This window comes from Mus musculus, chromosome 1 (genome assembly GCF_000001635.26).
Source record: "Mus musculus strain C57BL/6J chromosome 1, GRCm38.p6 C57BL/6J".
Lineage (NCBI taxonomy): Eukaryota > Metazoa > Chordata > Mammalia > Rodentia > Muridae > Mus > Mus musculus.
The window spans coordinates 135,441,853-135,456,583 of record NC_000067.6 but is presented as its reverse complement, the minus strand read 5'-3'; the positions used below and the strand labels follow the sequence as shown (position 1 = coordinate 135,456,583).

Here is a 14,731-nt window from a genome sequence, read left to right as displayed (position 1 = left end):
TGTGGAGAAAACTCCACCAGGTTGGAAATCGGGAAGCCTGAATGTCTTCCTTAAGCTAGAGCGTCGAGTCAGTCAGCTCTTAGCTCTTTGTCTCTACAGACAGCTGATCTTTATGGTATTTTGAAGGCCTGTACTGTGTTCCATGATAATACATCCTAGCCAACTGAACACGTACTCTCACCTATTTGGCCCAATCAGCTTGGTCCACATGGTTTACCTAGAAGTTCCACACACACCATGAACTAGCTCAAGCTCCCAGAGACTTCAGACATGTTCTAAGAACGACACCTTGAAAGAAGAGAACCCAGATCCCTCTTCTCACATTCCAAAGATCTGGCTGACCTTTGTCCCCTATAGCCTTTGACCTCTCCTTTACTCTCTGTCTCTTGCTGCCATCCCATGTCTATGTCCGTGTGTGTGAGTGAGTGTGTGTGTGTATGTGTGTGTGTGTGCATGCTGTATGGAGGCATGTGAATGGGTGTGGGTCAGGTCCTTGGCTTGCATATCTAGCTCACATCCCTGACACCCAAAGCTCATCGACACCAGAATCAAACAAGCTGTGGTCAAGTTTCAATGCCTAATGTAGCCAAAGACTGGCTGCAAAATAGCTCTTGTCCTAGGACATTTGGCATAGTAGACAATGATGAACGGTAGGCATGGGGGTAAACGCCTGTCATCCCAGCACCTGGGAGGTAGAGGCAGGAGGATTCAAAGTTCAGGACCACCCACTGCTACATATTGAGTTCAAGGCTAGCCTGGTCTATGTGTCACCCAGTCTTTAAAACAAAGGGAGAAAGAGATCTTTGATTTGGTTGTTTTAACCACTATGCTATGTGCTGAGAATAAGAAACGCTACATGGAACTTGCTATCAGTTCCTTCTCTGGGTCTTCATAGAACAATAGTGTCAATTTTTGATTGATTTGTGAAGAGATGGATAGATTCTTGGATAATGAGCTCAAGTTAGAAGGTGAAATTGGACTATTGAGAGGTGTGTCATGTGACACCTGGGGAGGGGGTTGGGTTGTTTTCTTTTCTGGCACGAGGGACACAACAAGTTTCTCAGCCCTGTCATTTTCTCTCAGTCCTGATTTCTGATAAATTCCTCTGTCCATATGCCAGACTTCACACAGTGGGTGTCATAAAAGTAAATCCTCTGCCTCCACGTCCCTGTCCCAGCCCAGCCCTAAAGCTGTTCTCCCCAGCCCAGCATATAGCCTTGACATCTCTCTCCCTGGAATCTGCTCTCTTCTAGCTTCGGAGTTCCTTCAACAAAGCCTTCAGTATTAAAAAGGGTCCCAAGTCAGCCTCCTCCTACTCTGACATTGAAGAGATTGCCACACCTGACTCCTCAGCCCCATCATCCCCCAAACTCCAACACGGCTCCACTGAGACTGCCTCCCCCTCCATCAAGTCCTCCACCTCATCCTCTGTGGGCACCGAGGTCACCGAGTAAGTGCTCGCTCCACCAGCCACCCTGGTAAACTGTTGGCTGGAGCTAGCTGTAAGCCCACAGACCCTGACACATGCCACCATACTTATGGCCTTTCCCTGGGTGTGTGAGACCCATGAAGGGACCCTTTCTGATATACCAATTAAGAGTCTATACACAGAAGGAAACGGGACTATGGGCCAGACATGTCAGTATCCTCTACGACACAGTGCATCTGTGGGATCCAGGCTGACTCTTGCTTTCTTACAGGACCCCTGCTCATTCAGTCCCCCACACTAGACTGTTCCAAGCCAATGAAGAGGAGGAGCCAGAGAAGAAGGAGGTATCAGAACTGCGCTCTGAACTATGGGAAAAAGAGATGAAGCTCACGGATATCCGGTTGGAGGCCCTCAACTCTGCCCACCAGCTGGACCAGCTTCGGGAGACCATGCACAATATGCAGGTCAGTGTCTGGGCAGAGCTGCAGGAGAGAAGGGCAGGGCCGGACATCTCTGCCACCCTGCCACCTGCCCTGTCTGTTCTGCCCACAGTTGGAGGTGGACCTGCTGAAAGCAGAGAATGACCGGCTGAAGGTTGCCCCCGGCCCCTCCTCAGGCTGCACTCCAGGGCAGGTCCCTGGGTCATCGGCTCTGTCGTCCCCTCGACGTTCCCTGGGCCTTGCACTCAGCCATCCTTTCAGTCCTAGTCTCACAGACACAGGTACCTGCTTGGGGAGAACTTGTGTGGGCAGAGGGCTGCGGGGGCTGGGGAGCGTGGTTCACTGGCATCCTTCCACCTGTGGCATCCTTAAACCGGGAGGTAGTGGTGTTGAGCTCAATGCTGTCAGTAAGCAGGAGCAGTTGTTAGGATTTTAGCTCTATGCCTTTTGAGCTGGGGCTCCCGGCTCCTCTTGGCCATACACAAGGAATCATTGTTTGGAAAGGAGAATAGCTGCAAACTTGAAGTAAGCCTGGGGCCTTAAAACCGATTGGTCCTTTTCAATCTCCACAGACCTCTCACCCATGGATGGCATCAGCACCTGTGGTTCAAAGGAAGAGGTGACCCTGCGGGTGGTGGTCCGGATGCCGCCCCAGCACATCATCAAAGGGGTAAGGGGCTTTAGGGAGGGCCAGTGTAGGAACCAGCCTGATGTAGACGGCCCCACATTACACTGGTTTAAAATCAATGTGTGTTTAGTAGAGAGTGTACTCACATTTTGAGTTTCAGTCTGTTCCTGGTATGTAGTATGAAACATTCAAGATCCTGGATGAGGACAGTGAGCCACAGCTCCCAGCCAGTCACACAACCATGGGAGTAAACAGTGAGTGTTCCTGTGGCTTAAGTGTACAGAGTGCACTTTGAACTCATAAGATCTTAATGGTTTGGGTTTTTTGTTGTTGTTGTTGTTGTTGTTTTTAAAAGATTTATTTATTATATGTAAGTACACTGTAGCTGTCTTCAGACACCCCAGAAGGGGGACATCAAATCTCATTACAGGTGGTCGTGAGCCACCATGTAGTTGCTGGGATTTGATCTCAGGACTTCGGAAGAGCAGTCAGTGCTCTTAACCGCTGAGCCATCTGTCCAGCCCAACTCATAGTGGTTTTATTGTGGAGCTGGGGAAAGAAGGACAGGGTTCTCACGTAGCTCAAGCTGAGCTAGAACGTGCTTGGTAGCAGAGGCTAACCTAGCCTTCTGATCCTCCTGCCTCCACTTTTGGGGGTTGCTGTCACAAAGAGCAGAGGAGCACCTGTACCATCACAATATTTGCCTGACGAGAGCACTCAGCTCCTGAGGTGGTCTACGATCTCCCCTTCTCGGGTCATCTTTGCCAAGGTTCACATGTTTCAACCTTAACCTTACAGGACTTAAAGCAGCAGGAGTTCTTCCTGGGTTGCAGCAAGGTCAGTGGCAAAGTTGACTGGAAGATGCTGGATGAAGCCGTTTTCCAAGTGTTCAAGGTAAGATGGTCCTCACACTCACAGAGGTTGCTCATCTTCTCAAGGGCCTTTCAGCCATCCAGGCCTTGGGTTCCTAGGAACCTTTGGTGCTTTATTGAGGAGGGCAGACTAGAAGGATGCACATTGCCTGGTCTTCCTACACCTCCCTTATTGCCTCTGATAGTTGATCTTTCTTCTGGCTTTTCCATCCATAGCTGTGCCTTTTCAGCACTCTTGTTCTCCCATCAGGACTACATTTCTAAAATGGACCCAGCCTCAACCCTGGGACTGAGCACTGAGTCCATACATGGCTATAGCCTCAGCCACGTGAAACGAGTGCTGGATGCTGAGCCCCCAGAGATGCCTCCTTGCCGCCGAGGTGTCAATAACATATCAGTCGCTCTCAAAGGTTAGTTTTTGTCTCTTGGTGTGACGTAGTGTACCACGGCAGTGGGGAGAGAATCATCAGATAATGTATCATACATTCATGTAATAAGAAATTGTTGAGAAATTCTGAACTTGAAGGAGCTTGGGTGATATAGAAAATAACAAAGATTAGTAAGATCCAGTCTGATGTTTTTGCCAAATTCAGGCTTCTTTCTCTTCCTATTCTCTATAACTCATAGTGTGTCCCTAAAAATGAGGTCCAGGTTTTCAGAGCTGGGAGGAGGGGTTTCCTCTGGAACTGTAAGACAGGTGTCTCTGACATTCCTCAGTGGACCCCTAGATGGCGATGGAGAAGCTCATTGGGTGTCTTGCCACACCACGGGCTGGTGAAGACTCATGCTCTCTGGGGTGGGGTGCAGGTCTGAAAGAGAAGTGTGTCGACAGCCTGGTGTTCGAGACGCTTATCCCCAAGCCCATGATGCAGCACTACATCAGCCTCCTGCTCAAGCACCGGCGCCTGGTGCTCTCCGGCCCCAGTGGCACCGGCAAGACCTACTTGACCAATCGGCTAGCCGAGTACCTGGTGGAGCGCTCCGGCCGCGAGGTCACGGATGGCATCGTCAGCACTTTCAACATGCACCAGCAGTCTTGCAAGGTGGCTTCCTCCTGAGACCTCCTGCCCGTGTGTGCGGGCCTCAGCCTCCCACAAGCCTATCCCTCGCCCCTTCCTGCCCCTCGTCCTTTTCCCTTCCCACAGATCTGTCTTACTTCCTTCTCTATCTCCGGTGTTCTTTCCCACCCCTGTCTTCCTCTGATACCCCTTTCTTGTCATCTCTTTTCTCCTCCCCGCCCTTCCTCTCCTTTCTTTCCAGTCAGGGTCTTGTGTAACCCAGGCTGGCCTGGAACTAGCAGTCCTCCCACCATCCTCTCCCCTGCCCCAGTAGCATGTATATGGTGTTGAGTATTTAGCACAAGGTCTCGTGCATGCTGGGTAAACACTTTGTAAACTGAGCTACATCCCCAAGCTCTCTCTTCTTACTTTGAGCCAGGCTCCCCATAAGTTTCCCAGGTTACCTGACCTTGCAGTCCTCCTGCCTTAGTCTCCCAAGTAACTAGAATTATAGGCTGTGAGAACAGCCCCAGCTCGCTCTTATCTTCTTTTGCCCATACCTTCCTCCTTCATAATTTTTTTCACCACTACCTCAGTTCCTTTAGTTGATCAACAGTGAACTGCAGCCTCTTTTCCTCTGCACTCTGTCAGTGCTGTCAATCATAGCCATTCAGTTTTATCTTCTTCCCACCAGCTGGCTTTTTGGTATTACCATCAGACCGTGGGCTATAGTGAGAAGGTGTTCAGAATTAAATCTTACATGTCATCTCCCCCAGAGATGTACCTTGAGTGTACCCTAAAACTGGATTGGTACAAACCTTGGCTCTCCCAAGCAGAGAAGGTTGTGGCATCAAGTCCGTGAAAAGCCAGTTCAGAATAGATACTCCATACTTGGTGGGGGGTTGAAGATTACTGCTCAAAGGATTTGTTTTTTAGCTTAGTGGTAGAGTGCCTGCCTAGCATGTGCAAGGCCCTAGGTTCAATCCCTAACACTTCAGTAGATAGATAGATAGATAGATAGATAGATAGATAGATAGATAGATAGATAGATACATACATACATACATACATACATACATACATACATACATACATACATACATACATAGAAGGTAGGTGGATGGATGGATGGATGGATGGTCAGTTCTGTATTCCAATGCACAAGTATATCCAACAGGGGCTGAGGGCCCCGGGGCCATATGGAATGAACAAAGTTTCTCTAGGTTCTTGAGTTGCTGACTCTTGAGTGCTCACCCACTGTCTTCATTTATTCCAGGATCTGCAACTGTACCTCTCCAACCTAGCCAACCAGATAGACCGGGAAACAGGGATAGGGGATGTGCCCTTGGTGATCCTCCTGGATGATCTGAGTGAAGCAGGCTCCATCAGTGAGCTGGTCAATGGGGCCCTCACCTGCAAGTATCACAAATGGTAAGGTCGGGGAGGACCACTTAGCACCGTGGGAAGAGGGAGGGGAATGCAGCCCAGCCCAGCCTGTGCGCTGCCCACTGTGTGCACATGGCGGACAGCAGTCGTTAAGGCGGATCTAAGTGAATCCTCCCTTTCTTCCCACAGTCCCTACATTATAGGTACCACCAATCAGCCTGTAAAAATGACACCCAACCATGGCTTGCACTTGAGCTTCAGGTAAGAACTATGTCCCTGCGTGAACCTCTTGGCCTTCCCCAGGGGTCTGTAAATAATATGTAAATCCTGAACTTGTGGGCAGAGGAGCCGTAAGTAGCAAGAGTGAACGGTCAGACCTGTCAGGCTGTAGGGCATCAGGAAGTAGATGGTCTTGTACATCAGTCATAGTGTGGAAGGGGAGGATTTTAAGGGAAGGGAAAGAACAAGAGCCTAGAAGAGACCCTGGCTGGTTACTGTGCTGAGGACTTTCCTGTTGGTCACTCTGTGAGGCTAGGTAGTTAAATGAGGACGACAGAGTTGGAAGTCAGCCCTGCCTTCCAGAGCTGCTACTTAACTGTCATCATCACCTCCTGTCGCTTAAAAAGAAGTCAAGGGGGCGTTAGTGGGAGACAGGCAGGCAGATGGCCAGATCCCAGGATGGATCCTGGCAGTGTCCCCACTGACACCCTGTCCCTGTTCTTTCTATCCCTGGTGGTAGGATGCTGACCTTCTCGAACAATGTGGAACCAGCCAATGGCTTTCTGGTCCGTTACCTGCGGAGGAAGTTGGTAGAGTCAGACAGTGACGTCAATGCTAACAAGGAAGAGCTGCTTCGGGTGCTGGACTGGGTGCCCAAGCTGTGGTATCACCTCCACACCTTCCTGGAGAAGCACAGCACCTCGGACTTCCTCATTGGTACAGGGTCCAGCATCCCCCTGCGGGGGCGGGAGGTAGAGGGGCTGGAAGCAGTATCTTATATCTTGTATCTTATCCCCTGGAGGGAGGCACTCTAGAATAGGCCCTTCCTACATGGCTTTATGGATTGGATAAAACTCTTCAGACATCAGAAAGCCAGGCAGTGTGGTGTGCACCTGCGGTTCTAGGTATTGAGTAGGCCAAGACAGAATTGCTTGAACCTACCTCAAGTTCAAGGTCAGCCTGAGCAACATATGGAAACCTCCCCTGATCTTAAAAATAGATAGATAGGTCAATTAAACAAAATAAATGTGCCATAAGCATAGCTCAATGGTAGGGCACATACTTAGCATGTGTAAGGCCCTATGTTAAAAATGTAAAGTTGGGCTGGTGAGATGGCTCAGTGGGTAAGAGCACCCGACTGCTCTTCCCGAAGGTCCGAAGTTCAAATCCCAGCAACCACATGGTGGCTCACAACCATCTGTAATGAGATCTGACTCCCTCTTCTGGAGTGTCTGAAGACAGCTACAGTGTACTTACATGTAATAAATTAATAAATAAATTAAAAAAAATGTAAAGTTGCCACTCCCCCCATTTCTCAAGGTTAATGGCAAAAGGGAGAGAGGGCATGCTGGAGGAAACTGAGACACTTCCCTTCCTACTGTCTCATTCCCACCTTGTAAATATCATTGGTTTGCTGGACAGTGGGCAACCGCAGCTCTCAAACAACTTCTTATTTCCTCTGATGTTCTGGATGTCACACCTCTGGGCTTTGTGGCAAGGAGTTAAGGAAGCAGGGCAGGCAAGGGTCTCAGGCTTCTTCACGGCTGCGTCATTGTCTCTAGGCCCTTGCTTCTTCCTGTCCTGTCCCATTGGCATCGAGGACTTCCGGACCTGGTTCATTGACCTGTGGAACAATTCCATCATCCCCTATCTACAGGAAGGAGCCAAGGATGGGATCAAGGTGAGCCTCACCTTCTGACACTACTCAGGCTTCAGATTGCTCTCTAACTGTGACTTGTTAGCCACTGATCAGCCTGGGCTCCCCAGCCTCTGATAACCACTATTCTTAAGTATCTGTAAGATCAATTTTTATATACCACATAGGACTGGGATTGTATGATGCTTATCTTTCTCTGTGCGGCTTATTTCCATGCTTGCAACCATGCCTGCTGTGAACTACGAGGCTTCAGTTCTTTTATGACTGAACCATATTCCGCTATGTTTGTAGACAGATTTTCTTTATCCCATTCATCGGTTGATAGACACTTGGGTAATTTCTGTCACTTGGTTATTTCGTTGCTAACCAATACAGGAGTGAAAATGTATGTCTCCTCCAACATACCAAGCTCCTTTCTTCTGAATATATACTTAGCAGAAAGATTGCTGGATCATATAGTAGTTCTATGTGATGGTTTGTATATTCTTGGACCAGGGAGTGGCACTATTTGGAGGTGTGGCCTTGTTGGAATAGGTGTGACCTGGTTGGAGTAGGTGTGTCACTGTGGGTGTGTGCTTAAGACTCTCACCCCAGTTGCCTGGAAGTCGATCTTCCACTAGCAGCCTTTGGATGAAGACCTAGAACTCTTAGCTCTGCCTGCACCATGCCTGCCTGGATATTGCCATTCTCCCACCGTGAAGATAATAGACTGAACCTCTGAACCTGTAAGCCAGCCCCAATTAAATGTTGTTTTTATGACTTGCCTTGGTCATGGTGTCTGTTCACAGCAGTAAAACTCTAACTAAGACAAGTTGGTACTGGGAGTGGGGTATTGCTGTGATAGGTCTGACCATGCTTTTATTTGAAAGAATGTGGATTTTGGGACTTTGGATTTGGAAAACAGTGGAATGCTTTAAATGGGGCTTAATGGGCCATCCTAGTAGGAATATGGAAGTATTTGTTGCTGGGAGTAATTTGAACTGTGTTGACCTGGCCCAAGAGATTTCAAAGGAGAAGAATTTCAGAATGTGGCATAAAGACTGGTTTTGTGGTATTTTGGTGAAGAATGTGGCTACTTTTTGCCCTTGTCTGAAAAGTCTGCCTGAGGCTAAGGTGAAGAGACTCGAATTAAACGAATTGACAAAGGAAGTTTCAAAACAGCCCAGCAGAGACTTTGTTCTTTGGTTAAATCTTACGAAGAGAAGTTTGATCAAGCATAGCAAGCTTAGAAAGGCAAAATATAAAATATATGGTTCAAGTATTAAAGGGGTACCAGGAAGTGAAATGGAGCAAAATCCTGTGTTCTAGGAGATAACAGATTAAGGGAGTGGGACCTTGGGGCAAGATCCTACCCAGCTAAATTTAGATCCAGGCATGGTGGTACACACCTTTAATTCCAGGAGACAGGCATGCTGATCTCGGCGTTCAAGGTCAATCTACAGAGCAAGATCCAGGATAGCCAAACTTTAGGCAGTGACAAGGGGGTCATGTTCTAGTTTCTGTAAGCAGCAGAACTCAGCAGCTTCAGCCATGTGGCTCTGGCTCTAGAGTTAAGAATGGAAGGAACTACTGGGAAAATTGATGCTGGTTAGCTGGAGCTAAGACATTAGCAATGATTAAGAAGAGACCAGCATCACTGAGTTGAAATCTGAGTTGTTTTCTGGGAGCACAAAGAAGTTGTGTTCCAGAGATAGCCAAGGTTGTACCTCGTGCTGCAGCTGGACTTGGTAATGTGTAAGAGTCACCCAGGTGGTACTGGTTTTGAAGGCATGAAGGGGTCATGAAGAATAACTGAGGCTTGGCACTGTGAGAGGTCATGGAAGGCCATTGGAGAAGGTGTTAGCCTCAACTGTAGTTGATGGCCCAGGACTGAAGGGGTCAGGCAAAGGATTTGATGCTTGGCACCATGAAGAGAGCCTATGAGAGGCTATTGGTGAAGCCTAGTTGGAGTGGAACACCCCAGTGTATTGGAGATGTCAGTACCATGGGATGATCAACAAGAACAGCAGCCGTAGTGGAGTGATCAACCTGAGCTTAGAGTGCTACAGAGGGCAGAGCTGGAAAAGTGATTCCAGTCCTTAGGAGGAGTCCAAAAGATCAAGTGGAACCCAAACACTGAAACAAGAAGCTGTAACATTGAAATTGCCTCGGAGACTCAAAGATGTTAAAGATGCCAGAGCCATGGGATACATGCTGAGGAAAGCTGCTAACAGGGAGTGGAACTAGCCCAGGAGAAAGCAGTTTGTTGCAGTCAACAAAGATGAAAAAGGAATGGAGATCTGAAGACTGCTTTGACATCAGCCATGGAGATGCAGAGTTTGGAGTTTGCCCAGCTGGTTTCCTGCCTTGCTTTGGAGATTACAGCTAATTAGTTGGATGAATCTCAGAAGAGACCTTGAACTTTGGACTTTTAACATTGTTGAGACTGCTATACTAAATGCATTTGCATTTATGCTATGTTTAAGTATGGCCCCCATAGACTCATGTTTTTGAACAAGTCTATGAGGGCCAAGGAGTGGAATGTGATGGTTTGTATATTGGACCAGGGAGTGGCACCATTTGGAGGTGTGGCCTTGTTGGAATAGGTGTGACCTGGTTGGAGTAGGTGTGACACTGTGGGTGTGTGCTTAAGACTCTCACCCCAGTTGCCTGGAAGTCAGTCTTCCACTAGCAGCCTTTGGATGAAGAACTAGAACTCTCAGCTCTGCCTGCGCCATGCTTGCCTGGATACTGCCATTCTCCCACCGTGAAGATAATAGACTGAACCTCTGAACCTGTAAACCAGCCCCAATTAAATGTTGTTTTTATAAGACTTGCCTTGGTCATGGTATCTGTTCACAGCAGTAAAACTCTTAACTAAGACATTCTATTTTAAATTTTTTGAGGGGTTATCATACTGTTTTCCATCATGGAGATACTAATTTATGTTCCTACCAGTAGTGTACAAGGCTTCTATTTGCCCCACATTGGTGGTCTGCAGTCTTTGAGGAATCACCCACCATTCTTACTGGGTGAGCTCTTAACTAATTTTGGTTTTGATTGGTAGTGATTAGTGATCTTGAGTATATTGAAGTGACTTTTTTTTCATGTCTTGTCTGAGAAATAGTTATTTAGAGCCTATTGTGAAATTAGGTAAATTTGATCTCATAATGACTACTGAGATCCATTCTAACACTAACATCCTGCGATTCAATGACTGGTAGTTCTCAGCAATGTATCACACATAAAAGAAATTTTATTGAGATAGATCTTTATGATGATATATTAAATTTCTAAAGGTGTTTTCTAGCAAATACTATGAGTCATTATTTTATTTATAAATTTTGTAGTATTATTAAGAAAATTTTGCAGTATAATTAGTAGATTTCCTATTTAAAAGATAATATCTAGCCGGGCAGCAGTGGTGCATGCCTTTAAACCCAGCACTTGGGAGGCAGAGGCAGTTGGATCTTTGAGTTTGAGACCAGTCTGGTCTACAGAGTGAGTCCAGGACAGCCCGGGCTCTAGTGCACAGAGAAACCCTGTCTCGATACCCCCCCCCAAAAAATAGATATTACATATGACTAAAATTGAAGTATTACTCTCCCTGGAAAGTATAATTACAGGGTCATAAAATTTGTACATAGTTGTAGAGTAAGGTAGGTACCCATAATGGGTGAATGGATAATGAAGATGCATGCATGTACATACAACACAGTGTGGACGTGGATATGGATCAGTTGAAAAGGATGCCCTGTTAGTCAGATGAACCTACGGAGCATTGTGTTACATGAAATTAGCCAGGGATAAAAACATAAACTAATGCATGTTTGATGCATGTTCTCACATACAGAGCTTACCACAGCCAAACCCACAGAGGCAGAGAAGAGTAGAGAGGTAGGTGGGGTCCATGTCAGCCAGAGGATACAGAGGCTCATCCAGACAGGGGGAATAAGTTCAAGATATAGACTGTCTGACTCGGCCACTAAGATCAATTACCATATTCTTTAAAAGAAAATATAAAGTGTTCTCCCAAAAAATAGAAGGTCATTAGACTGATTTGACCATTCTACAACTGATACGTGTTTTAAATATGCTGTGCTTTATAAATATATATACGATGCTATATTATTTTAATTGCTTTTTTTCCAGAGACTCACACATATAACATCGCATAGCTAGATTAAGGAGCCACTTGAACGCTTGCCCAGTCTCGCAGTCTGCACATCCCAGTAAGCCTCTGTACGGTCAGGATGGCTGTGCCGAAGCCGTGCAGCGTCACCCAGGGCTTTCCACTTTTACCGTGGACTAAGTCTTTATTCATTTATCCACCACATGGACAAAAACCACCAGCAGCAGCAGCTATGGCAGAGTTGAAACTGGAAAAAAGCATAACTTTATACTCTCTCTCAAAATTCATGTTTCCTTTGCCTATATCCTATCCTTTTGTATCACCTGTCATTGGTGCAATTTTTATTTTAAAATAAAATAAGTAAATATAGGACTGGAGATACAGCTCAGTGGTAGATCACTTGTCTACTAGACTTAAGTCCCTAGTCTCAATTCCTAGATCCTAACTAACTAGCTAAAACTAACTAACTAAACACTTTGTTAGTTAATTTAGGCCATGGTGTTTCACATGCTTTTAATTCTAGCATGTGGATAAATGGGCAAGGCGTGAGTATCACAGATTTGAGGCCAACCTGCACTATCTAGTGCAAAAAAAGGATCAATTTTTAAGGTTTAAGTAGGTATGTAGCACATGACTATAATCTCTGGAAGCTATGAGTTTGAGGCCAGTCTGGACTGCATTACATAGCAAGCACCATGACAGCCAGGACCACATAGTGATACTGTTGTTTGTTTGTTTGTTTGTTTGTTTGTTTGTTTGTTTGTTTTTAGAAACCCTACCTCTAAACAAACCTTTAAGACAATATGAGAAATTATTCTTAATTTTTCTGGAAGTTTATACCAACTTGTTTTCTTTTGTGGGAAGTTCAACCACATAGATGCAAATCTCAAGTCTTTCTGTTTAAGGAAGGATGTATTTCCAGGGACCGTATTTTTTATGAAACACCGCGAGACTACATAGTAAGCTTCCATTCTGTCGCCCCTCTCATTGTTCATGTTTTTTTCCTCTCCAGGTTCATGGACAGAAAGCTGCTTGGGAAGACCCGGTGGAATGGGTCCGAGACACTCTTCCCTGGCCGTCGGCCCAACAAGACCAATCAAAGCTCTACCACCTGCCCCCGCCTTCTGTGGGCCCCCACAGCACTGCCTCACCCCCGGAGGACAGGACAGTCAAAGACAGCACTCCAAACTCCCTCGACTCAGATCCCCTGGTGAGTCCTCTAAAAAAGAGTCACAGAGGATTACAGAACTGAGGTCATCCACTCTTCGTATGTGCTGATGGGGCTCAGGCATTGAAGGGTTTCAGCAAAGCCAGGACCAGAGTGAGGCCAGCGAGGAACTCTGAGTATCAGGATTCTTGGGTTGACCTCATGCCTGCATCCTAGCTGAAGCCAAACAACACATTTGGGAAAATATATTCTAGCCAAGACCCAAGTTTCAGGCAGTCTGTGTAAGAAAATAGACCAAAGAAAGGCTAGAGAGGTGGCTCGGCTCTTACAAGCAAGCATTTGCTGCTCTTGCAGAGAACACAGATTCAGTCTTCATTACACATCTAAGCTTAGGACTCCAGCTCTGCGGGGATCTGACACAGCTGACCTGTGTGGGCACTGTGTTCACATGGACATACCTACATGCAGACACACACAATTAAAAATAATAAAAATTAAAAATGTAGACACTCTGATCAACCAAGGAAATAGCACTGTAAGGGCTGTAGCCCTTTCCCTTCTGCCTCCCCTGATATTCAGCTGAGATTTCATCAGCTGCATAGAGTCTGTTAAATGTAAGCTAGGGGGAGATACTTCAATGGATCTAGCCAAAACAGTTAGCATCTTCAATATGTAAAGTAAAAAGATGCTCTCAGGGCTAGCAAAATGGCTCAACAGGTAAAAGAATTTGTCACACAAAGCTGACATCCAGTTTCAGGAGAGAAATGACTCCCAAAAGTTGTCCATTGACCTCCACTTGTATGACATGGCTCGTGCACAGCCACATTCACCTGCGTCTCTCTCTCTCTCACACACACACACACACACACACACACACACACACACACACACAAAATAAAAAAATAAATGTAAATTACATGAAGAAAAAAACAGCTTATAAACCAAAGACCGAGTGAGAGCTACAAGAGACATTTGTTTAGAGGAAATACAGGTGACATAAGGACATAAGATCTCCAACCTGTCTAACAATGAGGAAATGCAAATTAAGTCAAGGAACTGCCCCTTTACATTGGTAATAGACAGAGTGTCTGAAGCGCAGACTTTCCTACTCCACTGTGGGGATGTCCATTACTAAAACCATGTTAAAGGGTAAGTTAGCAGAATGCAATGAAACTTAACACACACAAATCAGTTGATCTTGTCATTGCACCTTTCCGGTAGGGAATAATTCCAATGGAGTCATAATATAGTTTTACTTAAATGTTGACTTCCTTGAAAACAGCTGTCCTCTATGTCAGGACACTTTTTGGTTGGAAGACTGATGAATAACATAGACAGAAGAGCCCGCCAGTTGTGTGAGTAGCACCAACCAGGCTCACTTAGCTGAAGCTTGAACTATAAAAGGGAGGGGCAGAGGAGTACCCTGAGGTGGTGGTAGACTTGACACAGTGTCTGGGGATAGCACAGAGCCTAGCTGTTGGGGTATAATCTACTGCAAGGGAATTCCAAGAGTCCAGGGCCAATTACAGCGCTTCTCTCAGTACTCCCGGTATAAGCTGGTAGGTATGGACCAGCATTCCCTGGACTGCATCTTGAAACTTGGGAAGTATTGTTCTTTGGTATCCTCTGCACCCATGACAGCTCTTATAACAAAGGTATCCCAGGGGATGGTTCGTGTGCATGGGTTACAATCAGGATTGAAGCAGTTGTCACTTCTTTATGAACCATCTCTAAACTCCATGTTCTTAGACACACCAAGGATCAGACCCATGATGATACAGGATTATAGGGTTTGGTTGGTTGGGTTGGGTTGGGTTGGGTTG

The 14,731-nt window shown here is 46.3% G+C and overlaps 1 protein-coding gene and 1 non-coding gene across 20 annotated transcripts in view; both read left to right on the top strand.

The window, feature by feature from the left end:
- Nav1 (neuron navigator 1) overlaps nt 1-14,731 on the top strand; it is a 253,771-nt gene that overhangs the window by 231,767 nt on the left and 7,273 nt on the right. For 17 of the 19 annotated variants that reach the window (NM_173437.2, XM_006529374.4, XM_030252963.1 and 14 more), the window contains 12 exons: nt 1,254-1,450; nt 1,701-1,893; nt 1,982-2,150; nt 2,442-2,539; nt 3,296-3,391; nt 3,620-3,779; nt 4,177-4,412; nt 5,644-5,798; nt 5,943-6,014; nt 6,493-6,689; nt 7,535-7,653; nt 12,753-12,950. In NM_173437.2, coding sequence (NP_775613.2) covers nt 1,254-1,450; nt 1,701-1,893; nt 1,982-2,150; nt 2,442-2,539; nt 3,296-3,391; nt 3,620-3,779; nt 4,177-4,412; nt 5,644-5,798; nt 5,943-6,014; nt 6,493-6,689; nt 7,535-7,653; nt 12,753-12,950 — 1,890 coding nt within the window. Of the gene's footprint in view, nt 1-1,253; nt 1,451-1,700; nt 1,894-1,981; nt 2,151-2,441; nt 2,540-2,657; nt 2,752-3,295; nt 3,392-3,619; nt 3,780-4,176; nt 4,413-5,643; nt 5,799-5,942; nt 6,015-6,492; nt 6,690-7,534; nt 7,654-12,752; nt 12,951-14,731 lie in introns of those variants that run through there. The other 2 variants (XR_003954495.1, XR_878320.2) reach the window with 2 other exon arrangements.
- Nucleotides 1,901-1,981, top strand: Mir1231 (microRNA 1231). Its single transcript, NR_049188.1, has one exon. It is a non-coding gene; the product is annotated as a microRNA 1231 (primary transcript).